The sequence below is a fragment of the Gymnodraco acuticeps genome, unplaced genomic scaffold, assembly GCF_902827175.1.
Source record: "Gymnodraco acuticeps unplaced genomic scaffold, fGymAcu1.1, whole genome shotgun sequence".
Classification (NCBI taxonomy): domain Eukaryota; kingdom Metazoa; phylum Chordata; class Actinopteri; order Perciformes; family Bathydraconidae; genus Gymnodraco; species Gymnodraco acuticeps.
In genome coordinates, this window is record NW_022990989.1 from 82,650 (window position 1) to 109,441 (window position 26,792).

The following is a 26,792-nucleotide window of genomic DNA, read 5'->3' on the forward strand; positions in this document are numbered from 1 at the left end:
AAGCGTGGACATTTATCACAACCATATGATCACACTGTATCAGAGTAACAAGCGTGCTGCAGATGGCTGCCAATGATTCAGAGATCTTTTTACTGGTCATATTCATATAATACTTGTCAACCCAGAGGCAAACGCATGTAAGTGTCCTCTGTTCATCTTGCTGTTCCTCTTGTGTAAAGCCAGTGTGTGTGTGTATCTCTTAATGGTTGTTTCCTCCATCAGATCAGTGTCTGTTCTTCTCTCGTCACCCGTTTCCAGTTTGTGCATGATTCCAAAACTGCTTTCTTTGAGGCATGTTGGGTCACCAACATGGGTCTGATTTGAGATCACAACCAGATTGCATGACTTTGCATGTTTTCACTGCGTTTGCTTTAATGTGAAACAGTCATTGGGACAAGACAGTCTGTTCCTGAAAGGTTATCTGGGTCCGTGCTTCAAACCGTCGTGTCACAACTAAAGAGACACTGTTTTCAAAATGAGAGGATGTGACCTGTAACAACGCAGCTGAAGTTTTTTTATTGGATTTTAAGCACAAACATCCAACATCATATACAGACTCAGAGAAAAAACTAACAGTACCAGAGGAATAATAAATAAATCAAAACAGGCAGGGACAAGTATCCATACATCAAAGTAAAACATCCAGTCATAGCAGCGCACATTAGTGCATGATATTGTGAGTGTCCCACATCCACTTATTAGTGTCTTCACACGGTTCCACCTTCCCCAGACAAGTATCTACTGAAACTATCCCATTGTTCATTAGCCATGCCACTTTGAACATTCAACCTTCCCAGCATCTTTTCACATGCAGCCGTCTCCATCATTTGAACCCTCCACCCTGCACTCAGTGTAGGAGTTTGGGGAACAGCTGAAGTTTTGAACCCTGTGCATGCTACATTGACTCTCTGTGTGTCTGACCTGCATGCGCATCTGCTTCACTAACCCACACTTAATAACAAGTCTCTTCCAGCCTTTCTAGATTGTAAAATGAGCTCCACAAGTTTGTTTCTACTTTAGGTTTGGCATCTTAAAATAAATAATAACTTTGTTTATATATCACCTTTTTTTAAACACAGCTACAATGCTACATGAACTATTACTCAAAAACTAAACACAGAGTAAAGTCAAATAAAATGTCTTGCAACAATAATTAAATTACAAAAAAAGCTATTATTTCAAAATCATTTAAAAAGAAAATCCCTGACCTCCTCAAGCAGGTCATTCCAGAAGAGCCTGGCTTCTAAGGCGCCATCACCTTTGAGTTTTGGAAATAGTGACGCCCATGAGAAAAGTCTCAAGGTGCAGGAAAATACAATAAGAGGTCCAATAGTAATCTCTCAGGGCTAATTCAGCTCATACTGATCATGTGAAATGATACGTTAAGTATGAAAATACAGCAAATTTGATGATGGTTCATGTTAGGGCTGTACCCGAACATCCGAATATTCGTTCGTTGGAGTACTATTTCGTTATTCGTTTTTTTCGTTTTCTTTTCAAATTGAATTTATTGAAATCTCCAATATCAACGTAAGAGCTTGTGCCTCTTCGGGGGGTGCTAACACTTAACCATAAACGTTATTGTTTACTTTCTCCGTCTTTATATGTAGATATGACTTTTTCTCCGTTAATCTCCGTCACGTTGTTTCCATAGCAACAACAACTTCCTGTCAACAGCGCTAACTCTCCTTCAAAAATAAAAGCATGTCCATACAAAATAGGAAGCCAAGCCAAATTCCACTTAAGACATACAACTGCAACGAAAGTATCAAACACAATGCGATATCCTTTTAATTTCAAAGAACACAAATCGGGTAACATTAACAAATAACTACAAAACAACAATACTGTAGAATAACAAAATGAATGCCGTGAATAAACCGAATTACACGGGTTGAAGCGGTTCACTGCTGATTCGGGACAGCCCTAGTTCATGTGAGCTCAGGTAAGCCTAAAGCAGGTCCACCCGTCTCTCTCCTCTGCATCATCCTCTCTGTTTGCTGCTTCACATCACTGGCTGGCCTGGGCTGCTTCCTGGCCGTCCCTTGTCTATCATACTCTCTTTTCTCTTTCCATTCCTCCCTTTGTCTCTGTCTCCTCTCTGCCTGGTCTCACCTCCACAGTCTATTCAAACTCTTTAGGTTGCTCAGAGCCCATGGGCATGAAGTCCCGGCTGGTGACCAACCGCCAGATCACGTCGTCCAGCACCTTCCGCACCTGGGGCATGGAGGCGTTCACCTGGTACCCCCACTACGCCCGTCTGGACAAACAGGGCAAGACTAACGCCTGGACCGCCGCCACCAACAACCAATCAGAGTGGCTCCAGGTAAGAGATGAGGACACAGCCAGCTACACATTGTTAATAATAATAATAATAATATATTAATTTTATATAGCGCTTTTCTGGACCCAAAGACGCTTTACATTTGGGAGGGGGGGTATACAAACAAAACAAAACAAAACAAAAAACACAACAGAAAAGCAGTCAGGAGGAGGATTGTTGTTGTTTATTTGCTGTGTTTGTAAGGACAAGCTGTGTCTGTGTCCTCAGGTTGATCTCGGGTCTACCAAGAAGGTCACGGGGGTCATCACTCAGGGGGCCAAAGACTTCGGCTCCATCCAGTTTGTCACAGCCTTCAAAGTGGCTTACAGTAATAACGGGCGGTCCTGGACCATTGTGAAGGACGAGACTACAAAGACAGACAGGGTGAGTCCAGCTGTTCTCAGAAAACATTCTAATACATGGCTAAATGGATCACTATGGGAAAAACATAAGAGTTTCATTAAGTCTGTCAATTTTTAAGTCTGTCAATTTTTAAGTCTGTCAATTTAAAAAAAGAGAGAATAGCGCCTGAAAAACCCATTGACTTACAAACATAGGGGAAATGCATGTTTGCAGTGCGTACAAAATAAGCAAATAGCATTATTTAATATATTAATATAAACCATAAAATATACAATAATAATCATTAATTTAGAACAAAAATCACTGATAATTCTTAGTAGATTCTTGGGAAAGAAATATAAAACACCATTTTTTTTAAAGGGCTTTGTTTGTAGTTGAGTTGAACTTGTTTTGGATCCTTTTTTTTACACACTGGTACCAATTATTCCTGACTCTGTATGCAATCATTCATAATGCTATGAACCGGCCAAAGTACAGCAACAGGAAGTCCTTAAACTAAGGATCTGGAACATTGACAGGCGAGGACTTATCCAATGGAACATTTATAATTAAAGTTTATGATTTTAATCAATTTTTGTATTGGATAATGTTTGCCTTGTTTATGAGCCTGTGCTAACTGTAAGGCCTGCCCTTTATTCTTATTTCATTGTGTGTTATCGAGAGGCGTTTTTCATATATATACATATGTGTAATGTTATATTCTATTTCTTATTGCCTTGGAAATATTTTCTGAAGATATATCGTTTTTTGTCATAAATATGAAAACAGTTTGTTTAAAAGCTTTTATTTTTTAGTATTCTTTAATTAAAAAAACAAAACTGGTTTAAAATAGTCTGACCTACATTATGGGTTACAGAATATTGGGGAAACTAAACAACGGTCTTCAGGGGGTCCGCGGGGTCTTAAAAAGTATTAGAAGTTGATAAATCAATTTAGTGAAAATGAAGGCTATTAAAAAGTATTAAACGGCATTTTCCAAGGTATTACATTCTGTAGCTTGTTTTCAATAAGTATGTGAATGGTCCAAAGAGGTTGTATTCTACAGTCTGCCTGAATGTAATCATTGCGTAGGTGTGTAGTGTGATTCTGTGTAGTTTATTGATGGCATCCCGTTGAGTTTGACGTCATCTGAACAGGACATCGCACGCTCACTGCTTGATAGCGCGAAGGTGCGTTTACGCCGGTTGTTAAACAACATCGTTATGGGGAAATGCAAGTTTGCGTGCAAATGGTTGGAAGATAAGGAGGAAGGACAATCAATACTGCATATAGTCAATGTGAGGTAAAGTGTGTCGCCAAGGTAACCGGTTAAAACTCCAAGTGGAGATGAGGTCTTAAAATGTACGGAAAGGGTCTTAAAAAAGGTCTTAAAAGGTTTTACATCTGACTTCAGGATCCCTGCATATACCCTGAGTCTCTAACTCCAGTTATTTCTAGAACTTTTTAGTTGTAACAGAAACAAGCAGCATCAAAACGTTTTGTTATCAGATTAGTTAAGTCTACCAGCAGCTTTGATTTGTGTCATTTTCATTGGTTGCTTTCCTCTGTCCAGATCTTCCCAGGCAACAGCGACAACAACATTCACAAAAGAACATCTTCGAGCCCTCGTTCTACGCCCGATACGTCCGCATCCTGCCGTGGGACTGGCACGAGCGCATCACCCTGCGGATGGAGCTCCTGGGCTGTGAAGAGTAGCCCCGCACCCCCCTCTTCCTCTCTCTAAAACCATACGTTACCTCGCTCTACCAGGAGAAGAGAACACCTCCTCCCCCCTTTCCTCGTCCTCTCTCTAAACCTCCTCCCCCCTTGCCCTCTTCCTCTCTCTACACCTCCTCCCCCCCCTTCCCAGCTTCCTCCCCCCCTCTTCCCTCTCTCTAATAACCTCCTCCCCCCCCTTCTTCCTCTCTCTAAACCTCCTCCCCCCTTCCCTCGTCCTCCCCCCTCTTCCCTCTCGCTACCTACCTCCGCCCCCCCCGTTCTTCCTTCTCTCTAACCATCCTCCCCCCCCCCTCCTTCCTCTCTCTACCCTCCTCCCCCCCTTCCCTCATTTCCTCTCTCTAACATGTGATCCCCCCCTCTTCCTTCTCGAACTCCCTCCGACCCCCCCTATCGCCTCTTCTCCTCCCCCCGCTCTTCCTCTCTCTACCACTTCCTCTCTCTCCTCTCTACCTCCCCTCCCCGGCCTTTCCCTCTTCCCTCTTCCAATCTTCCGTCTCTCTACCTCCCCCCCTCTTATCCGGACTCTCCTAAAGCCTCCCCCTCCCTTCCCTCTTGTCACTCTGCCTCTACCGTCCGCCCTCCCCCCCCTCTTCATCTCGATAGGCTACTCATCCTCCCACCCCTGCTTCCTCTCTCCTCTACCGTCCTGCCCCCCCCCCTCTTATCCTCGCGCGACCACGACCGCTCCTCCCTTCCTCTTTCCTCTCTCTACCTACTCATCTACCGCGTCCTCCTCCCCCACCCCTCCTTCCTCTCTCTACCCTCCTCCCCCCCCCCTTCTTCCTCTCTTCTAACCTACCTCCCCTCCTCCCCCCCCCCAAAGCCTCCCCTCTCTCTTACCAAACCTTACCGTCTCTCTACCGCCTCCCCCCCCCCTCTTCACTCTCGCTAACCTCCTCCCCTCCCTCTTTCCTCTCTCTAAACCTCCTCCCCCCCACCTCTTCCTCTCTCTTAACGATCCGCCCCCCCTTCTTCCATCTCTCTACCCATCCTGCCCCACCCTCGTGCCTCGCCGATCTCTAAACCATCCCCCCCCCTCTGCCGCTCTTCTAACCTGCCCCCCCTCTTCCACTCGCTACCTCCTCCCCCACCTTACCTCTTCCTCTCTCTAACCTCCCGTCCCATCTTCTCCTCCTCCTCCGCCTCCCCCCCTCATCCTGCCCCCTCTTCGAGCTCCTCCCCCCCTCTGTTCCCGTCCTCTCCCCTCTTCCTGCCCCTCTTCCCCCTCTTCCTCCTCCTCCTCCCCCCTTCCTTCTCCCTCCTGAGCCACACCTGCACTGCCTTGCTCTCAGCCCTAGGGGGCAGCAGACACCAGAGTAGCACAGCATCACCTGACCCTGGCTGGTTTGGAGGTGGGAGGTGTTACCCCTAACCACTGTTACCAGGGCGATGACAGTTTACAGCCTCCCCTCTTTGTTTCCTGAAGTGATCACTCTTCTTTCCACCTGAACCAAATCTGTGATCATTCCAAGAATCAAACGTTTCTCTTGTTTGTCACTGAGCAGAGCTGAGGTCAGATTAAACAAACATGGCCCCTCCCTCGTCCCTGGGTCAGAGGTCAGGGGTAACGGGACTGCTGCTGTATCCGCTGGTGCTGCCTACACTCTGATCCTAGATCAGCTCTACCTGGAACATTAAAACCTCTGAGACCCACGGCTGGTGATGTACATACGCTCCACCCGACAGCTTTCTCCAGTCCTATAACCCAACCCTTCACACAATATCAATTATCTTCATTGGAAACGCTTGTGGCTAATCAAACAATATGATCATAACTTGACAAGAAACCTTTAATATCTGGTAAGAATTGTGTTGCTTTAGGTTGGAAAAACTCACGAGCAAATCTGCTTTCTTTTTGGTACTGTTGAGCAATAATAAGTGACTCAACGTGTTTCACTATTTCTACTATTTCATTGCAGAAGTTTAGAAAGTGAAATCAAAACTTAAGATTTACTCTAAAGCCAACAACAGAAAGTCCCACTATTTACTCAAATCATGTACATAAGCATATTACAACCTGACGGCATCAGGGCGAATCAGGGCGAAGTCATCCCTTTATCCTTTTGCCAACTGAACCTCAGATTGTTTTTATTTGTGTAGAAAATAATAGTTTATGGTGAGCTGACGCAGACACATCCAGAACAAAAGACTTGAACCATCACAGGCAGTTAAACAGATTTAAAGCCAGAGGAGACGCCCTCTCTGACCGACAGGATGTTATAAACAAAACAGTTTGAGATCATCATTAAACTGAAACACTTTATTGCTCTTGGGGAATGAACAATAGCCGTTGAGGGACATTTAACACGTGCTGCTGTCATCGACATCTTACAAAGGATCTTTAGAAGTCTTATTCATTCAGATAATTGTTTTTATTACACTGTCTCCATTTGTGATCGGCTGAGACGGCACATGTGTATCAGAAAAAAGCCACGTTTCTGGTCAGGTCACAGTTAACAAGGCTCCTCTCTAAGGCTGTTGGGATTCTTTGGATCAGATCTGCACTTAAAGTATTAAATCAAAAATAACTTCAGGGTCGTGTTTGTTTCTAATTGGTTGGCATCAAACAGGAAGAGATTGACGCTAGCTGCAGATTTAAAAATAATGGTGGGTGTTATCGTCTCAGGTCAAAACAGATCTGCTCCTATTGTACAGTTAATGCTACTGAAACCTATCAATACACACACACACTCTCTCACACACACACACACGCGCGCACACACACACTCACACACACACTCACACACACTGCTTTGCTTCTTGTTGTGTTCACCGTTTTTTTATGGCACTTTGATGTTTGTGTTTTGACATTTGTAATATTCAAAAAAAAAGTTATTGTTGAAGAACAAGCAGTAAACGTGAATTATTACAAACATAAGAAGAAAAAATATACTTGCAGTTCAGTTTTTGTTGTTTTACATTAAATTGCACTTTGGTTGTGTTTTGTAAATACGTGAGCTGCATTTAAACAGTTATTTTGTACTACAATCTGTCCATGTTAGTAGATGTTATTGTTCGAAGCAGACCAGTTCTCCAGGGGCCGACATTTAGCCTCCAGTAGAAAGCTGAGGCCCCGCTGATAACACGAGAGGAACCAAATTAAAACTGATTTTGTACGGTTCCGTCGGACATGTGACACGAACCTTCATATCATCTGCTTCTGCCGCCCCCCGCCGCCACAGTATTCTAAACCTTTCCACCCCATGAATTATGAATAATGGGCTTGTGCAATATTATACTGTGTTAGTTTTGATAACAATGAATATTAATTCAAGCCCCTTTAAAAAATGCATGAGGGGATAGCGGTGCCACTGAGAGGGCGAGGAAGGATGCTGGTGTCAAACACTGTTCAATATTTATTATTGTTGCAGACGCTTCCACGTTCCCCACGTCTGCATGCATTTTATTGACTTACAACCGATTTCTGAATTTATTGGTGACATAGCTTCATTTTCTTCCCGGTGTTCATCAACATTCAAAGTATTGTAGATATATTGTTTCCCAGGTGTTCAGGTTTTCTATTATTGATCAAAAAATATTCATGTTTTTATGGTATTGTATGAGTTCATTTCAAGATTCCTTTATGTTTGGCCTTTGTATGTTAAAATGAAGAATAAATAAAGAATTTAAAACATATAGCCTGTGTGTTTTTACTGCATGGCATATATCACTCACACTGCTGAATTAATTGGAGCTGTTTTCCATTTAAAAAGGTGGAAGATCAAAAGAGGGAAAGCACTGAGGGTCCTTTTCCCTGTTTAGCATTTTAAACGCCCCAGGGGCCTAATCTCTCTTTGTACCAGGTATCTCCACGGCTCCTCCTCAGCCTCATTACAGTCTGAAGGTCACACTAAAGTGGGGGAAATCCTCAGCAGGGGTTTCAATCATGAGAGAAAAGATTCATGCTGTGAAGGTTAAACGATGTTGGAGCCTCACTGGATCGATGTTGTGCTGCAGCGTTTCAGCACAGCAGTAACGCTTTACATAAAATGTTGCCGTGCCACCAGATGTGTGACTTTTGGTTTCCCATTAGTAAACCCCAGACAACTGTTGTCTTACACGATGATCTCATCTCGAACCCCTCCCAAACACACCAGCTGTTTTCCCCTCACGAGTTGCTTGTGTTTAAAGTGTTGAGGACCTAATGACAGCTTTATCCTCCGGGTCCCCTTTGTTATTTAATAAAACTCTCCCATTCCCCGTCCTTTCTCCCCTCCTTGTCCTTTTCTAGAAGGGCAGTTCTTACTAGTCCAGTATTTAAAGGACACATTATTTTCTTTCTTTATACTGATGCTTTTAAATGACTTGTTAATGGTTGGATTCACATTGTGTGGCTGTACTTCACCAATAAGGAACTAATTGCCTTAAAAATGCAGTGTGCTTCCTGTATGTAGTCACATTTTGTTCTATAGTTAGTAGGAATTCATTTGAATTTTGAAGCCACTTTTTTATAATAACTTGCAGGATTTTATTTTCACATCGTATGTTGGGAATAGGCTTATTTATTTGAGCACATTTTGAAGAAAAAACATAAAACCAACAATAGGTCTAACTTACTTTGTATGGAAGGGGATTAACGCCATATGTGACTTTTATTTTGGTTTGACCAACGTTTTCTCGAGTCAGAATTCTAACTATATTCTCTGAATACTACGATTTTGTTGTTTTGAGTTCATTCTCAGAATTCAGTTTTTTCCCCGCAGAATTCTGAGAATAAACATTTCAAGTTAATTTGTCATTTAAAAAATCCTTTTACCAAAAACATTCAGATGAAAGCAAGAGATTGTGACCAACGTTCGTTAACCATCAGAATACCAAGGAAAGATTTTGAGTTTCTCATTCTAAGAAGAAAATATGTCAGATCAAATAATTTGTTTAAGTCAGTAAGTGTATTTTCTACCGACAAAACGTTGTGGATTATTCAACAAATACTGCCCTATACGTTCAATGTAACTCGGATATTATCTCGCAGAGTTGTGTTGGAAAATATGTGGAATTGAATCCGTCTCGCTGCACATCCATCAGCTCCGTGTCGGCCTCTGTTTGCTTTCCTGGTATGCCAGCTGGCCGGGGACGAGCCAAAGGAGGCAGGAAACTGGAGGCGCCGCAGCAGCGGGCTCAAACAGGAAGGATCCACTCCTGGAAAACAACTGCTATTTTAAATCCGGTATGCACCAAGTCAGACAAAACATCTCAAGGGACGTCACCTAAAAGAGGGGAAATCCTATGTTATTTCTGCTCAAATAAATGCTCTTAACTGTGGATCTGACAGGTGGTGAGTGGCTTTTATCATAAATACACTTCTTAAATGGCATTTTGTATGTTTAGTTGTTGCTAAACTTGCATCAGAGAGTAACAACAAGATGGGAAATTGTAGTGTTTACTTGTTATTACAGCTCATTTTGCCCTCTATCTTTTAATCACGCTTGAAACCGTCACCCTGAGCCCTGCAGTTCACTCTCCTGTTGGTCTTTTATTGAAACCTTCCTCTCTAATCATTTCAGTCCCGCTGGAAACACACTCTCCCTCCCTCCCTCCCTCCCTCACACACACACACACACACACACACACACACACACACCTTCTTGGGGTCTGACCTCTGTATGACGAGTCTCTGCTAATGACAATGTGTGACTTCAGACACGATCACCTGCTCTGACTCAAACACAAACACACACAGTCATCTCTTCGGGCTTCTCTCGACCTGAATGTTGCTGTTCTTGCAGAAATTACACCCCCAGTTCAGAGGGGCTGCTGGTATTTGGGGCCCCGGGCCAAAAGCTTTCATGTGGGGCTTTGGGAAGAGCAGCGGTCTGTCTCTTCAAACACACTGGGAGATAATGGCTTAGAGACACACAGGGAGGGTGGCGGGGGGGGGGGGGCCGTCGTTAACAGACACTAAAGAGGGGGTTTAGTGGCTGTTAATGACTTATCTCTCTGCCTTTTACAATGTTATGATGTTCATTTTATTTGGGGATAAAACTAATTTACTGCATCACTATCATCCATTAACAGGACGACCCAGAAGTAGGCATTGCAACGGCTTCCTTGACAAAAAGCAGTGTGATTTTTCCATTGGATTTCAGTATAGTGCAGAAAATAAGCTTTGTACAAAAGGGTTTATGACTTATTTACTTAACACGTGTTAATCAGCAGAACCATCTCCACATGTACAACCGTTTGTGATCTTTAAAGCATAAATGCAATTGGGAGAAGACAAAAGCCAACGTTTATAGAGAAACGACATCATGGTGTCATGACTGTGCATCACCAACACTAAGCTAAAGGTGGACTGGTGTAGGCGTGATGACGTTTACTTGTCTTATTTAGTAACTTGTTAGCAACCGCCATTTTTCTGACACATACTTATTGACTGACGTGTTTTTTGTCATGGAATAAAACGTGAACATCTCCTCCTCCTGTGTTAACCACAGACTTTATCTCAGGTGTCTAACTACAGAGACTTTTGAAAACCATTGTCTTCAAGACAAGGGAACCAAAAGTGTTCAAATGCAAACTCACTTCCAGGTTTGAGGACTCATTCCTGCACCACTTTATACCGTAGACTTCATGCCACAGGAGCAATGACCCAAGGACACTTTGCATGTTAAATGTAGAGGATGGGGACCGTGCTATAAGTAGACACCCAGTTTTTGGGGGCTTTTTTGGTTTGTAAAGATAGATACAGATACAGGACAACACATAAGGCTATACAACTGCATTAAAACTCTGTGGTCAGTCTTTGTACATGATGCTCATTACAAAGTTAGCTATCGTGGCGTCACCCATTTACCACATTTCATTGCAATCCATTCATTAGATGTAGAGATATTTGACTCATAAAAACACATGCTTAAATAAAAGTTAGAGGATTGTGAGTCAGTAGCATTCGTCCTCTTGGAACCGTGAATTATAGCACCGTTTCGTGGCATCCATAGTAGTTAAATATTTCCGACGTGGTGCACCACTCTCTCTAACCTTCCCTGGAGAGCTGTGTTGTGGCGTAAAAGGAAATCCCAGGCAAGGAAGTGAGCCCTTCTGAACCCGTCGTAGATATTTTCTTTCAAAGCAAATATTTCAGATGGAAGTGGAGAGAAGAAGGAACGAGTGGTTTCAGTGCGTCAATGATGAGTGAAGATGCAAGCATTCAAAAAATGCACCGAAATCTTAACCATAGATGAATTAACTTATTTTAACCTTGTTTTAGTGACAAATGCGACAATAATGTCCTATTTGTATGACTGTGTCAATGAATCATCATCTCAGTTTCCACATGGTGTAAGTTTGTTGGGAGGAACACAATGACATTGCTGTTTGTGGTAAGAGGAGGAGTGGCAGACTCACAGTTGTTGTGGGTTTGTGGACAGAAAAGAAAGTAAGAATGAAGGGAGGAAGAGAAGGAGAACAACATGAGGAGTTCAGTTTAGGGGAAACCACAACTGATGAGGTTTGTTGTGATCCAGATCTGGGATTGTCTGCTACAGATTTAATCCCTCACTTAAACATTAACGTAGATTGACTGTCTGCAAGGTCACATCAAGTCAAACTGAACGTCAAGGGCCCATAAGTAAAAATAAATATGCATAATATCAAAGAATTGTCTACTTTTTGTTTAAAAGGGAGACATGTTGTGGGGTCGTATGAGGTATCTCTCCAAAGTCAGTTTGCACTGCTAATACAGCTAAATGTATTCTAAAGGAAAGGTCATTTGACTGCTTTCCCTCGCTGTGAGACTGTGATACGATCTATGTCTCCAGCAGGGAACTAAAGCTGTGATCTATTATCCCTTCAAAGTCACCATGCTCCATCGACAAAAACAGTCATTTTACCGCGGGCCGGCGATCACAGAAGATACTGCTGTCGCTATTGGTTGTCTTCTTTTTTGTGTTCCTTTGAATTTTGTAAAGCAGAACTAAATACTGTTTAACCAAAGCCACACAAAAACACAAACAAACCATCTGATCAAGGCAGAATAAGTGCAGCATCTCCCAGGTGCTACAGTATGAGGTAAAATTACTGTTTTTGTCAATGGAGTCTGGTGGCTTTGAAGAGACATTGAAAAGCTTCAGATCTCAGGAAAGCTCTGACAGTAAGGTAAAGCAGTGAAATTATACCAAAACAAGGTGCAGTTAAAATCATATGAACCTTTTTTAGTGGCTGAATTGCGTTGTGCTGCTAAAGAGTCTGCTTTGCTCCCGTTTCAGTATTTATGCTTTATTCTCCAAACTATGGTCAATATCATATAACAGCCAATGGTGGTAATACACTGACGATGGATAAGGACCTCATTCAACCCCATTTCAAAACATCTGAACTCTCCCTTTATTGTAATTTCCTTTTAGAGGACGGAAGAGTATGATGGCAGAAATGTAGGAATGTGGTAAATACACACATTGTAACCTTGATTAGTGACCACAAGTGATTTAAAATGAAACCCTCAACATCCTCGTCGTCTTCCAGCGGCTCGACATCTCTTAATCTTGGGTTTTTGTTATTCGGGCCGGGTGTCAGTCAAGTCAGAAGAAAAACTGCAGTGGCTTCAGAGCGCTGACCGCAGAGGAAGGAGTTGCGTGCAGGACTTTCAGACTTTAAACTTGGTGTAGTGTTGTGGCTCTTCTGGGGACAATAAATATCATGTTCAGGATTCACGTTGTGCTCGTGTCAGGAGGGCAGCTTCCATCTGCACCGTGAAAACCAGCCGTTACTCAGATATTCGGGCAGTAGCTCCTTCTCTTTCGGTCCCACTGGAGAACTGGAATTGCTCTTGTTTTCCAACACGGCTGCTATTATTTCCACCAACGATTGAAATATGAGGTCATGTGGCAATATCTGCTGTGTTACTTGAGGGCATGGCCGAACAGGGGCATTCAATAACAAGCTATATCAAGCCTATCAGGAAAGGAGAAGTTGGCAGCATGTTGTTGCTGTTCAAAACAACTTTCACACCTAATTATTTCTCAAAAAACCTGCCATATATCTTGGTAATTTAAAAAACATGCACTTTGTTGTGGATCTGAACTCTTAGGACATTAGAATCTAACACAATACAAACACAGACACTGTTGATTACTGTAAAAGATGACACTCTTGTACACTTCAAGAGACAAAATACTTCCAACAAATCAGTCTGAAGATGTGTCTGAAGATTATCTTAAATGTTAACTCTCTGTCACACAAAGTCAACACTCATTATGACAATGTGGAGCTGGATATTTGGACCATCAATGGTTTCCTGTCAATATTCAACCTTTAAAGCAGTAGAATAGCCGTCATTAAAGGGTTCCCTATACGACAATGATTAAACCAACATGATAACAAAACAACAAGGCCTGCTTCTAGAAGTTTTTCTTGGTTTCTCCAGCACCTGCCCAACAGCTCATGATGACAAATTCAAATGGAAAAACACTTGACACCTCATTTATATTTTAAAATCCAGGGTCAGTCTAGGTTGCGTCATTTTGAGAAAAGGCACACCTGCGTTGTTAAGTGTTAATGAGGACTTTCCTCTGCTGTTAAATGGACCTTAACCTATTAAAATGACCAGGGTTTTATTGTTTGCTTTCATGAATGTTGAAGCCTTATATTTTTTATTTGGATAAACAAGATATTGCACATCCCAAATTGGTTAAAAAAGTTTGAGAAGGCGATCCTTTGAAGGGATGAGACGGAAATGGGTCAACTGTTTTGACCTGACCCCTGTTAATTTTTAAACAAGAATTGAGGTGGCATCTGTCTGCAAGATGTGCTGACGTGGCGTATCTGTACGGGTATTTGTATTAGTTTCACAGTTTTCACAATAAGTCAATAAAGTCTTACGAATATAAGCAGAACAATTACCCATGTGACTGATATTCTATTTAGTTTGTTATATCATAAGTGTTGCTTGATTTGTAGTAAGTTGAGGAGGAGCCTCACATTGTGTATTACACCATCTGTCTTAACTGTGGTATTTTTTATTACGTAAAGTACCAACCCAGTCTCATAAAAAAACGTGTAATAACTACGTTGGTCCACAACGTAGGACGTAGTATTTCTACAAAAACGCCTCTGAAATTGTAAAATACCTACGTTTTTTTTCACCATTCATTCCAATGACTGGCGTCTATGTCACGTGATCTTCACATTTCTCCCTGCAGAAAAAAAAAACATGGCCGAACTTTGTTTTATTCTCGGTGTAAAATGCCTATTTTAAAGTTAGTTTGGCCATTAAAATGCCTTTTGATGTCATTTGATGCGAGAAATATGAGTTGTTATTTCAGATTATGTGTGCAGTGGATGCACATGATCTTTAGTTTGCTAGTTATTACGAAGATTACTTCAGGAAATTGTGTCTATATAACGTTTTCATTGTCACCAAGGTGGTTGCTAGGGATGCTGCTATCGATATTATTTCTGTTATGTTGTGTAACTGTTTAATGGTGTTATCTTTATTGCTACCCCCTTCCCCGTCAATGTATAGTGTTGGTCCACAGCGCAAACGTATTAGTTTAACAAAATCCGCATCTAAAATTGTGGCATAGATAGCCTACGTTATGTTCCCCTGTGCAATTCTCCATTTACTCAACAATAACACATAATTATCCTTGTGTTTATTTATTTGTTTGATTAATTAATAAACACAAGTTGGAGTCCGTCAGGACCGAGGGTCGGAGCAGCTCATTTGCTTTACAGAATATTACACCCGGAAGTAAGTATTCTCTCCGCTTCGCTTGACAAACCCTGTGATAGTCCTCAAGCTCTGTGATTGGAGAGTGTGCCGAGCGTCGAACAGCACTTGAAATGGGATGGAACCACGGCAGAATGTCCAAAACTGGATTTGAACGGGCCCACCCCGTCCCCCCCTCCCCCACCCCGTCCCCAGAACTACACATGCTGGCTATTGTGTTTCGCAACATGTTCTCTATCTATGGCACGTCTCTACTGGGAGTGTAGTTTTAAAAGACGTTTTCGTATTTCCCATAATAAGAAGTGGCCAGTATTAAACTGTGTACATCCCTGGAGGTTTAGGGGATAGGAAACACTCAAATGTAAAACATATAATTAATAAATGGGTGAAAATTGCTTGTGCCCATAATGGGTAGCATTACCCACATGCCAGCTAAGGTCAGAAGAGCTTTATTTAACAGCTGGTCTTATGTTTGTGACCCCTCCTGTTGTTAATTGATGAGCCTGAAACATGCACTTGTCAAGGTTCAGAGGCACATTTTGCAAATATGGCAGTAGCCATCGATCATCTTAAGATAAGATATACTTTATTGATCCCAAGTTGGAAACATTTGCGTTACATCAGCATGTGTAACAGTTGTAAATATGCAGTGGTGTTTATTTGTAAATCATTTAGTATAATCACACAAATTCTGTGTTTTATATTTAATAATTCTGTGTTCTATATTTATTGATTGTTCAATACCTGACAAGGCCGGAGATGAAAAACTTTGGTCGCAGGTTCCTCAACAGTGCATTACAAGACATCTATCAATATGTGTGTACCTCCACCATTAAACTGTCGTATTCTGCACATTTATTATACTATCTACATACATCTTATATAAGAGTATAATACATATGTATAATATCAGTTAAAATAAGTGCTTCAACATAGTTAACATTGCTGGAGGTATACACAACGTTTTTCATTCATTGCATAACTACACCGTTTGTGTATATGATATGTCAATAAACCTTAGAAAATCTTGAAATCTTGAAAGGGATGTGCAAAATAGTCATTATATACAGTCTTTAATTAACTATTAGTAGAGAATAACGAGTAATTAATATACTTTATAGGGATCCTATTAATATCTAATAATAAAAATAATGAAATTCAATAACATGCTTTAATGCTTTATGTCCCTTTATATCAGCTGTGCACCTTTATGGTGTAAATACAGCCTATCTACCAATTGGATAAAATATAAAAGTCAGCCGAACTAGTGTTGATACTGCAAGGAGACGTATTGTGTGAAAAGAAATGTAAGATGTTGTTTAATGGCTGATATATTTATGATCCATGTCACGTTTTCAGTGTTGGCGGCAGTTCCTCATGTTTGTCTAGAAGTCTTCTCATCAGGGCTCTATAAATAGAGAACTACGGCAGATATGTAATATTTAATGCAGCCGAACCGTGTATTACAATGCCGTTATGTGATGACTTTCAAAGAGAAAAGAAAGCACACTCGGAATAAAGTGTTTTCGGTCTGTTTCCGGTATTTGTTTATGACGATGTGATGTGAGATGTGAGACTGGAATTGCACAGGGGAAAATAATATTGTATATGCCACAATTTTAGATGCGGATTTTGTTAAACTAATACGTTTGTTCTGTGGACCAACACTATACATTGACGGGGAAGGGGGTAGCAATAAAGATTACACCATTAAACTGTTACACAACATAACAGAAATAATATCGATAGCAGCGTCTCTAGCAACCACCTTGGTAACAATGAAAAACGTTATATCGACACAATTTCCTGAATTAATCTTCGTAATAACTAGCAAACTAAAGATCATGTACATCCACTGCACACATAATCTGAAATAACAACTCATATTTCTCGCATCAAATGACATCAAAAGGCATTTTAATGGCCAAACTAACTTTAAAATAGGCATTTTACACCGAGAATAAAACGAAGTTCGACCATGTTTTTTTTTTCTGCAGGGAGAAATGTGAAGATCACGTGACATAGACGCCACTCATTGGAATGAATGGTGAAAAAAAACGTAGAGATCCTACAATTTCAGAGGCGTTTTTGTAGAAATACTACGTCCTACGTTGTGGACCAACGTAGTTATTACACGTTTTTTTATGAGACTGGGTTGAAAGCACATGTTCCACTACTGATAACTGTTATAATGAAGTAAAACTATTAAAATAAGGGGAAAGCAGAATATTGTTGTATTTGTGAAGTTGGAAACATTAACAAATGCTTTTCTAAATCATTCATCCCTTCTGCACTCAAACTTTTAAATTCTTGAAAAGGCTTTTAACTTGATTATTTATTTATTATTGTGATGCTTTGAACTGTTTATAGTGTAAATTGGAATTATCCACATCTGTGCTCCCAGGTGTATCTGTGTGTTTTCTTCTTGTATGTTCCTGCCTGTGTACATGACATAAACTGCTGCTCATAACCAATTGCCCCTTGCGGGATTAATAAAGTTGTTGATTGATTGATGTGTGCATGTTAAATGACTCAAACAATGAAAAAAAGTTGTCAATTCATTATTTGTTTCCAGTAAAAGCATCACATGAAGAGAAAAGGCTTAAGAAAAGCACAAATACCTAATTACGAGTATAAGTAGGTGTTTTATTTATTTTTTGTTTTCTGGTCTCGTGCATGATGTGAGGTCACTGCTCACTTCAAAGGGGATGCCTCGTCGCGTGACGTAGCGCTCGTGCTGCTCTCAGTGTGTCTGAGAGAGGCAGAGGATGAGGAGGAGATGATCTGAAGACGCTGAGAGGACTGCTGCTTTCTGTGTGACTCACTTTACGACTTCTTGGTTCCCATAGACGGACGATAAAGCGGCGGAGGATTTAAACCGCGGAGGTATTCACTGTTTGGCTTTTTCTTTAGTTTTTCATTCTTGATTTACGGGTGAATTTTCGAGAAATGGTAGCCTAATAATTCAGTTAGTCAACAGAGAGTAGTAACACTGTATAGGCTATACCTTGTAAAGCAGCACGGAAGAAGTAATTAAAATGTAATGTATGTAATGATTACATTAACATATCATTATTATAATCATAGCGTTATTGGTGATATGTAGGGGGTTGCAATCTTTAAAGGAGAAAGAGAATAGGAAGGAGATAATTGAATATATTAAACGTAATTGTCTAATGACAGGGGTTTGAGAGAAGTTTATTTAGTTCCTAATAGATTGTCTATAATGTCATAAAATAAAATGAGTGATAAATGTTTTTTATATACTTTGACGTCATTTTTACAAATGTAGGATGAAAGTAGGCTGTGTTTAACAACCATTGTGAACACACCAAACATTCTTTCATCTAAACGCTGAAGAAGCTCATGTTTTATTTATGTATTTATTTACATTTGTATTAATGTAATGCAATACTGATTCTGACATTGGATTATCAGCACTCCAGCGTCTCCTTTGAGTCACATATTTTAGGGATTTTGAAAGATAATTATGTATATCTCTTTAATACAGATGCTTTAATACAATTGCGTGCATCGAATTAATTGCTTGCCAGTGTGTGATTCATCGGCGTCCTCCTCTTGGTATATATGTTGCTAATATTAGTAATTGACAGCAGAGCAGATAGGGGTTCACTCATGTTGTGACGGTTGCTCCGCAGATCAACATGCTGACCCCGCTGCGCTCCCTGCTGGCCGCCTGCCTGCTGCTGCTGCTGCCCGGCTCTCAGGCCTGGAGCCCCCGCTACAACAACGGCTTTCACTACCAGGACATCAGCCATGGAAACGGAAACGGAGAGAGTAAGTGTGTGTGTGTGTGTGTGTGTGTGTGTGTGTGTGTGTGTGTGTGTGTGTGTGTGTGTGTGTGTGGATCTAAAAGAGAGGGCTGTTCATGTCTATGTGTGTTTTAATCATAGACTGTGAGAATTGTTGTAGCACATTTGTTCCCTTGCACTATTTTATTTTATTTATTTGTTTTATGTCCAATATATATTCATGTTGCATTGTTGGAGGAGCCTGTGACTTAAGTGTTTCATTGCCATATCTACTAACTATGGATATGGATATATTTCCATGTTACAGTATGCTTTACTTCTACTCCACTACTAAAGGGAAATATTCTACCCTTTACACTACAGAATGTATTTTTAAGTTACTGGTTCATTTCCATATTCAGATTGATAATAGCGCTACAAAAATATTTCAACAAATGAATTATGATTTATTACATCATTCAGCTGCAGGCAAATAAAGTTGAAATGTGCTCCTTTACTCACTTAAACATTAGACTTGCGTATGAATGCAACAATGATTATAATCAAGTGATGATTCTGAAATGGGGCTGTCTGCATGATGCATACTCTTATTTTGATATGTGAAAGCTAATATTTTGGTATTTTTTAGTAAAACTTTAAATACTGTTTACTTGAAACAGAATATTTGACACAATCAGAGCAAGTCAGAACTTTGAATACTATTCCACCTCTGCTGTGTGTGAGAAGCAGATTAATGTTTGTTTACATCACAGCAGCTGGATGTGCTGGGAGGAGGGGTTGAAATAACAAACTCTGTAGTTATTGATGTTGTTTTTGTAACGGTTGACCTGTGTGAGTGTGGTGAACATATCCGTTTGTGTTGCACTAAAGAAAATATAGACCTATCCAAAGTAATTAGTAGCGTTTATTTGTCTCATATAAAGGAAATAATATAAGACATTTGGGACCACTGTTAACATGAAAATCATAGACTGTACAAAGTTGGAAATGCAGACTCATTGACGTAAACAGTCCTGCAGGGGGCGTACATTCTGTGTTTGATGTCAGACCAGTCGAGGGTTAGAATATGACTGAACACTTTCTCAGGGCAGTTTCTCTAAATGCATTTGTGTGAATAATAACATTTATGATTACGCTCTAATCCATGAAGTTTGGCCAGAGAGACTGTATTGATGTTTTTAGTAACACCTTAGTTTAACAGGTAAACTGTCCACTGTGAGGTCCGTACAGCTGTGAAATGATGCTGATTCAAAACAGCTACAAAATTAATCTTATTGAAATATCAGTGCTCCTGTAAAAGGTTTCTTCCTATGTTTATGTGTTGCACCATAACATCAATGCAACTTCCTTAATATACTTATTAACCTGGCAATAAACTGGATTCTGATTCTGGTAAACAAATCTGTGGGACCTTGTGGGATGGAGGATTTAAGACAAAGTGCTCCATTACATGACCAGTGAGGAGTAAATATCAGAAAGATTTAGCTTTAATAATCCTATAAATACATTATCTTAAAGGTCCCCTATTCTACTGTTTTTCATCAATATGTTATAGGTCTCAGATATATACAAAACAAGTCTCTGATTGGCTGAAACACCAAACAGATCATTGCAGCATTACCCATAATCCCCTCTGTTTCAGCCGTTTCCAAAGTGCAGATTCTCTGTCTGTTACTCTAGATGAAAATAAGGAGCCCCTCCCCACGCCCCTCTGAGAGAGATTTGGTTAAAAAGAACACAAAGGTGCTCTAGGAGGAGATTCAGGTGATAAGGTGGGGGGGGGGGTTACCTTGGTTGGTGATTGGCTAATGGTTACACACGCCAAAACATCGTTATGGCCAAAATCTGATCAGCTCATTTTCAGACAGGTTTTTATGTAAATGGTTCAGGACAAAAAGAGAGAGAACCTTTTTTCCTGAAACTTTCAGAATCTCTTTCCACAGAGGGGACACATGGTGATGTAGAAGAGACATGAAGAAGAGGGGACACATGTTGATGTAGAAGAGACATGAACAAGTGGATTTTGCATAATATGTGACCTTTAATATTTCTGTTCTTGTGTTTTCTCTAGTCTACTTTAACGGGGTGCGCCTCCTGGTGGAGTCCCCGGAGATCTCGGTATCGGCCTCCAGGGGCAGCAGTGTCACGCTGCCCTGCCACTTCCACTACGAGCCCGAGCCCTCCGCGCCTCGCAGGACTCGGGTCAAATGGTCGTGGCTTCCCGCCAACACTGTCAGTGCACCTGTGTCCCTGCAAGCCCTCGCCATGGAAACGGAGGTCATGGTGGCCATGGGCAACCGTCACCGCAGCTACGGCAGCTTTAAGGGAAGGGTCCGCCTGCGACGCTCGGCCCCAGGCGACATGTCGTTGGTGATCAACGAGCTGCAGCTCAACGACACGGGGAGATACCGCTGTGAGGTGATCGATGGCCTGGAGGATGAGAGTGTGACGGTGGACCTAGAGATGAGGGGTGAGGAGAGTGTGTGAGTGTGAACTCCAAGAGGAGAGGGGCTGGCCTTTTTGACAGAAGTAAAACGGACAGAGTAAAATTCAACTGGTGCACCTTTCAATCATACTTGCCAAAATACTATTCATTCATAATCATTGCTCTTTCTTAATGGGACAGTATCTTACTACCAGGTCTATGTCTATGTCTATGTATCACCATAAAAGCTCATTTCTAACCTCTCCTCCCTCTGTAGGTGTGGTGTTCCCCTACTTCTCTCAGAAAGGACGCTACCTTTTTAACTTCTTTGAGGCCAAACAGGCGTGCAAGGATCAGGAGGCCACACTGGCTACATTTGAGCAGCTCTTCACGGCGTGGGATGAGGGGCTGGACTGGTGTAACGCCGGCTGGTTGGCTGACGGCACAGTGCAGTATCCAATCACAGCCCCTCGTGACGGATGCGGTGGAGATGACTTAGCTCCTGGTCTGCGCAACTATGGACAACGACATCGCCTCCTCCACCACTACGACTCCTTCTGCTTCTCCGCCTCTGTCAAGGGTCAGTATGACCAGGGTCGGCTCTAGAACAAATCAAATGGGGGGGAAATCATTTACCAAGGGGGGGCACACACTGCCGTCAATAACCAACACACAAACACCAACGCAACTTCAATTTAAAAAAAACATGCTGTAAAGCTATTGTCTCTCACACACATTGCAGGGGTGTAGTGCTATTTTATAGCGCACCTATGACTTGTGCAGACATATGAAACATATGGACATAGGCCACCATATAAAAAGTGTGCAAATGTATCCATGTGAACATGTTTTAGGTGGGGGTGGACCTAACCTCCTCTAGGAGGGTCTGGGGGCATGCTCCCCCGGGAAGATGTTTTTTTAAATATTGAAGTTAAAAGCATTCATCTGGTGCACTTTGAGAGCAAAATTAAGAGATCTATGGATACATCTCTCAACATCCATATGAAACCGAACTGTAAACAGATTTACTTTTTCTTTATGGATATTTTACTAATCACGCCCCTTTTAAATGGTATTCTTGTGTTACTGTCCTATAGTATTTCATACCCGTTTTCCATTTATTCTCTTATTCTTTAATAACTATAATGATCATATAAAGGTAGCCTATTCCTCGCAAATACTTGTTTACATAAATGGTCACCAAACCGTTTGAGACCCACTGAGATAACTTACACTAAAGTGAACTATCTAAACACTGAGAGTCCTTTACCTCACTGAGCTGACGTTATAAGATCCTCTCAGTCTGACAGGAGAGGACTCTCCTCCACCTTGGTGTAGAAACAGCTCTTTATTCCGTTAGCATAGCTAGCTAACTAGATGCTAACAACAATATTCCACGTTACCGCTCGCGCACTGACAAAATGCGCTCGTGCCACACACAGAGAGCCGAGCTTGAATGAAACACAGAGACCCATGTACTTGTACTGTACTGTATATCATATTATTTTCGATGACTTTACTGTATAATCAGTATAACAGATGGACAGATCGCCACTGGGCTTTCATCTAAACACACAGCCACGTAATGATAACAAAACAAAGGTCGGGGGTCATTGGTCAAGCAACACACCAATCAGAGAGCAGCAGTGAGCACACCTCAGGCTGTGTTTCATATAAAGAATAAATAAAGAATACCAATTTGTATTCTTTATTTCTGATGTACTTCACACAAAAAACTTTTAGTGGAAACGTTTTAACTTATATGATTAAAAAAAAAAAAACGGCAAAGTGGCAATAAGGCTTGCCCACCCTGCATTGGGGGGGGCACAGTGACTCATTTGGGGGGGCATGGCCCGCGAATGACCCCCCATGAAGCCGAGTATGACTGATTGGGAACTTTTCAAAAGGTGCAAGATATGGCCATAGATATCTACTTATTCTGGTGCAAAGATATCTAATGAACTTAATGAACAGTCTAGGCCCATTCTTTCTTGTAATAACACTTCCTCCTCGAGATGCAACAGTGAGTCACTAGTGTCCAGTTTCTACTTATTAAAGAATGAAACTACAAAGAAAATATTCGAAAGACCAGAGAAGTAGAGCCGTCCGAGGCCATGTCAAATTTCACGTTGAAAGTACAGGGTCAGTTTATCGGATTCAATCCAATGAGGCAGAAACAAAAACGACTCGTGTTTCACAACTCGTTCTCCTCGCCTTTGGCTGGTGGTTTTGGTTTTGCCTCGTATTCGGGTAACACAAAACCGGCGCTAGGGTTTGTGTTTCGCTGAGATTGAGCTGCTGTAGACGCTAACTGAAGGTCCATCTCCAATTTCCTTTGCCCCTTTTCCTTATGTCATGTGGTCTAATGGAACTAGATTTAGTTCGTTAAATACAGCTTACATGAACTGTTCAGCTCCCGGTTTCTGTCACAGTAAACACAAAGATGGCTAGGCCGCGCTATTTTAACCTACTAGGCCTATAACTGATGAATGTAGATTTAGACTGTCTACTCCTTGTCTTCAAACCCAAATACATCAAGTTTAATCTCTTCACCTATGATTCTCTTCTGATTTAGGGACCGTGTACTTCTTAAAGCACCACACCAAGCTCAACTTCACAGAAGCGGTCCAGGCTTGTGCCAGTGATGGAAGTCAAATAGCCAAAGTGGGCCAGATGTACGCCGCCTGGAGGCTGATGGGGTTGGACCGCTGTGACGCCGGATGGTTGGCTGACGGGAGCGTCCGTTATCCCATCACAAAGGCCCGAGCTAACTGCGGCCCACCAAAACCAGGGGTGCGTAGTTTTGGGTTCCCCCCTCTGAGCCTGAAATTTGCCGTCTACTGTTATCGGTAGATGCTTCGGCTCAAAATAAGACAAACAGCACATTGGTTCAAAACTGGGTTTGTGAGGTTAGCATTAGCTATAGCCTGGGAGCAAATGAGCAGTTTCTTCATTTCTGAGCTATTTCAGTCCATTTGGGTTAGTCACACTCCACCTCCGTAAGACTATATTCGTATTGAACTTTACTACCGACAACCTCTGTTTAAATGTGTACATTTATCTTGGGATGCCACTTGTACTTAATTAAATGTCTCTGTAGGCTATATGGCCAGAACAAGAACATTATACCCACGTCTCAATACAAAACCATGGGCATTAGCATGCTGCTTATACAGCTACAATATTTTTAAACCCTATTTTATAGGTTGATATTGGGCAATAAGGCTCACTGTCTGTGTTCCAGTTCATCTCAGAGGTGTCAGTGGGTTTCGGGCAACTCTTTGGTAAGCGCCGTGCTAAAAAGCACCTTGTTGGATGAGGTAGTGAAGAGTGTTTTCCTCTCAGATCTTTCCAGATGGTCCATGATTGTACTCTCATTTACTCTAGGTAACTCTTTTTGACTTTCTAACACTGTGAAATATACTAGAGTCTTTGTATGTCTTTGTATTCCATTAGAGAAGTGTAATGCATCTCTTTTAGCATTTTTCTGGGCGATTAAGAGTAGTGCTCTGTGATGGAGAAACCAGAATTTAAGAGTAAGTATCTGTATTGTTGTTATGTTTAAACTACCTTACCTTGTTTACATCCTTTGTGGAAGAAGAAGCAGTGTTTCATCAAATACTTATGTATCTATTGGTTTTGTGTTTCATTGTATATGTATATGCATTTGTACTGTTTTCTACAAATTAATAAAAAGACTACTGTAAAGATGTTTTCATACAAAGTGCATTGGTTATAATATTGGGTGATTTAGGAAAAATATAATTTCATACATCAAAGTTATTGCAGACGGAACATGTGTAGTTTCGTGTCTCTTTGTGGTCCTTTGATCCGTTTGTGTCTCATAATTGTTTTATGGCTTTTTGTAGTAATTATGCGTCCCAACACTTTGGTCCCCGGATGTGCCCTGTAGATATTTTAGTAATCCGTCAATGCTTGTACAACTATTATAAATCATAAGAAATAGTTTGGTAGATTAGCAGGAGTGTTGTTAGAGAATGGAGGACTGATTAGCCACTGATGCTAAACCCCTGGAGACACCATGATAACAGCTGAAGAGGATAGGTTTTCACCATGAGCAGAGAATCTTTTTGCTTTTACTGCTGTTTTGGACCATGTGATGGTCTTGAAGGCTCGAAAGCCACTTCAAAGCCTTCTTACGGTGCATGGGTGAAACAGAGTCCAGTCTGGCTGCTTTGGGTGAGTCAAACGTTTGTTAACTACAGTTATCAAGCTAAATTTGAATGTATGCATGCTAAGGCTAGCAGGTTGGCATAACACCTTGTTAACATGCTAGCAGGCTTAGTAAGCAATCTCTATCCGGGGGTTGGATGGCAAGAAACACACTACAAATTTAAATTAAGCTATTGAGAATAAAAGGAAGAGCCATGTGCCAAGAAAACAGACAAAAAAGTGGCGTTGTTCAGCATTTGTTAGTTATAAAATTATAACTGACAAATGCTGAACAACGCCACTTTTTTGTCTGTTTTCTTTTTAATGTGACCATCATTTACTGAATGAATATCAGGAGAACATTTTAAACTAGCAATTTAGACCATAAAGTTATTAGGAACATGTCTGAGAAAGTAAAGTGATAAATTCATTTCTCATAGACAAGCTAATTTATTTGTCTCCCCCTGCTGGCTACTAATGATAATGCGTGTTTAAGACTTAATGACTTTACTTTATTAGAATTGAAAAGGTTGTCACTTGGTGGCTAAATACTGATTATCAGTTCTCAAATGTATAACATATTTAGATTTTTGTTATGCTTTGAATTTGCTGGATTTATGAAACACTGATGTTTTCAGTCTGAGCCACCCCTGGTTGGTGTGGCTCTCAAGGTGTGATACAGTTTCACTCACAGTCCAAACAGGAATGCCAGGGTAGAGAGGTGAGATGGGTACCTGACTCGTACAAAACAGCCACTGTATGTAAACAGCGTCTCTCTGTCTGGGCGCGAGATGCACTTTTAGACGAGTGGGGTCGAAGCGTTACTTCGCCCTCCTGCATCCCGGTGTGAACAGTAGTCCCAGTGATTATATGGTCAGCTAGTTTTTCATAAACACGTCCTATTTACACCTGAACACACACACATAAACACACACAGGGATTACATGCCGACACGCACACATCAGATTAATGTACACACACACATATATACAGTGTGACTGTGCAAACGTGCAACCGCACATGCATTTGTATACAGAGAAGATCTGTTTGAGGCGACTGATGGGATGAAGGTAGGCGCTGTAGAAGAAGAAGGAGCTATTTACTGTGAGTTTTTCACGGTTGGGTTCCTCAGGAAGGCGAAAACAAACTAAATGCCAGGTTTGTTCCTTTGGCTCGGAGAGTCCACCTCAAATTCAAACAGCTCTGGGGAAAGATGGTGCTTCTAGAAAATGACAGAAAACCTCTGTGTGTGATTTTCATGAATGAAATACAGTTCTTTAATATAAAATGTCAATGACTCCTGGATAATAAGTGATGGCTTTGCACACTAGGCCAATAACTTCACAGAGA

At 41.2% G+C, this 26,792-nt stretch overlaps 2 protein-coding genes and 1 long non-coding RNA gene across 3 annotated transcripts in view; 2 read left to right on the forward strand and 1 right to left on the reverse strand.

The window, feature by feature from the left end:
• mfge8b (milk fat globule EGF and factor V/VIII domain containing b) overlaps positions 1–4,382 on the forward strand; it is a 29,558-nt gene extending 25,176 nt beyond the window's left edge. Inside the window, 4 exon segments of the mRNA XM_034235774.1 lie at positions 2,124–2,326; positions 2,552–2,707; positions 4,239–4,269; positions 4,272–4,382. Coding sequence (XP_034091665.1) covers positions 2,124–2,326; positions 2,552–2,707; positions 4,239–4,269; positions 4,272–4,381 — 500 coding nt within the window. The 3' untranslated portion in view covers position 4,382.
• A 13,442-nt stretch (positions 4,383–17,824) lies between these two features.
• Positions 17,825–24,977, forward strand: hapln3 (hyaluronan and proteoglycan link protein 3). Its single transcript, XM_034235777.1, has 5 exons — positions 17,825–17,957; positions 18,731–18,869; positions 20,916–21,314; positions 21,547–21,849; positions 23,845–24,977. Exons 2-5 carry the CDS (start codon positions 18,737–18,739, stop codon positions 24,120–24,122), a joined length of 1,113 nt encoding a protein of 370 aa, XP_034091668.1. The 5' UTR covers positions 17,825–17,957; positions 18,731–18,736; the 3' UTR covers positions 24,123–24,977.
• Positions 21,099–22,652, reverse strand: LOC117559114. Its single transcript, XR_004570926.1, has 3 exons — positions 22,540–22,652; positions 21,585–21,871; positions 21,099–21,301 (listed from the first exon to the last, which is right to left on the reverse strand). It is a non-coding gene; the product is annotated as an uncharacterized LOC117559114 (long non-coding RNA).
• Positions 24,978–26,792: the final 1,815 nt, after the last annotated feature.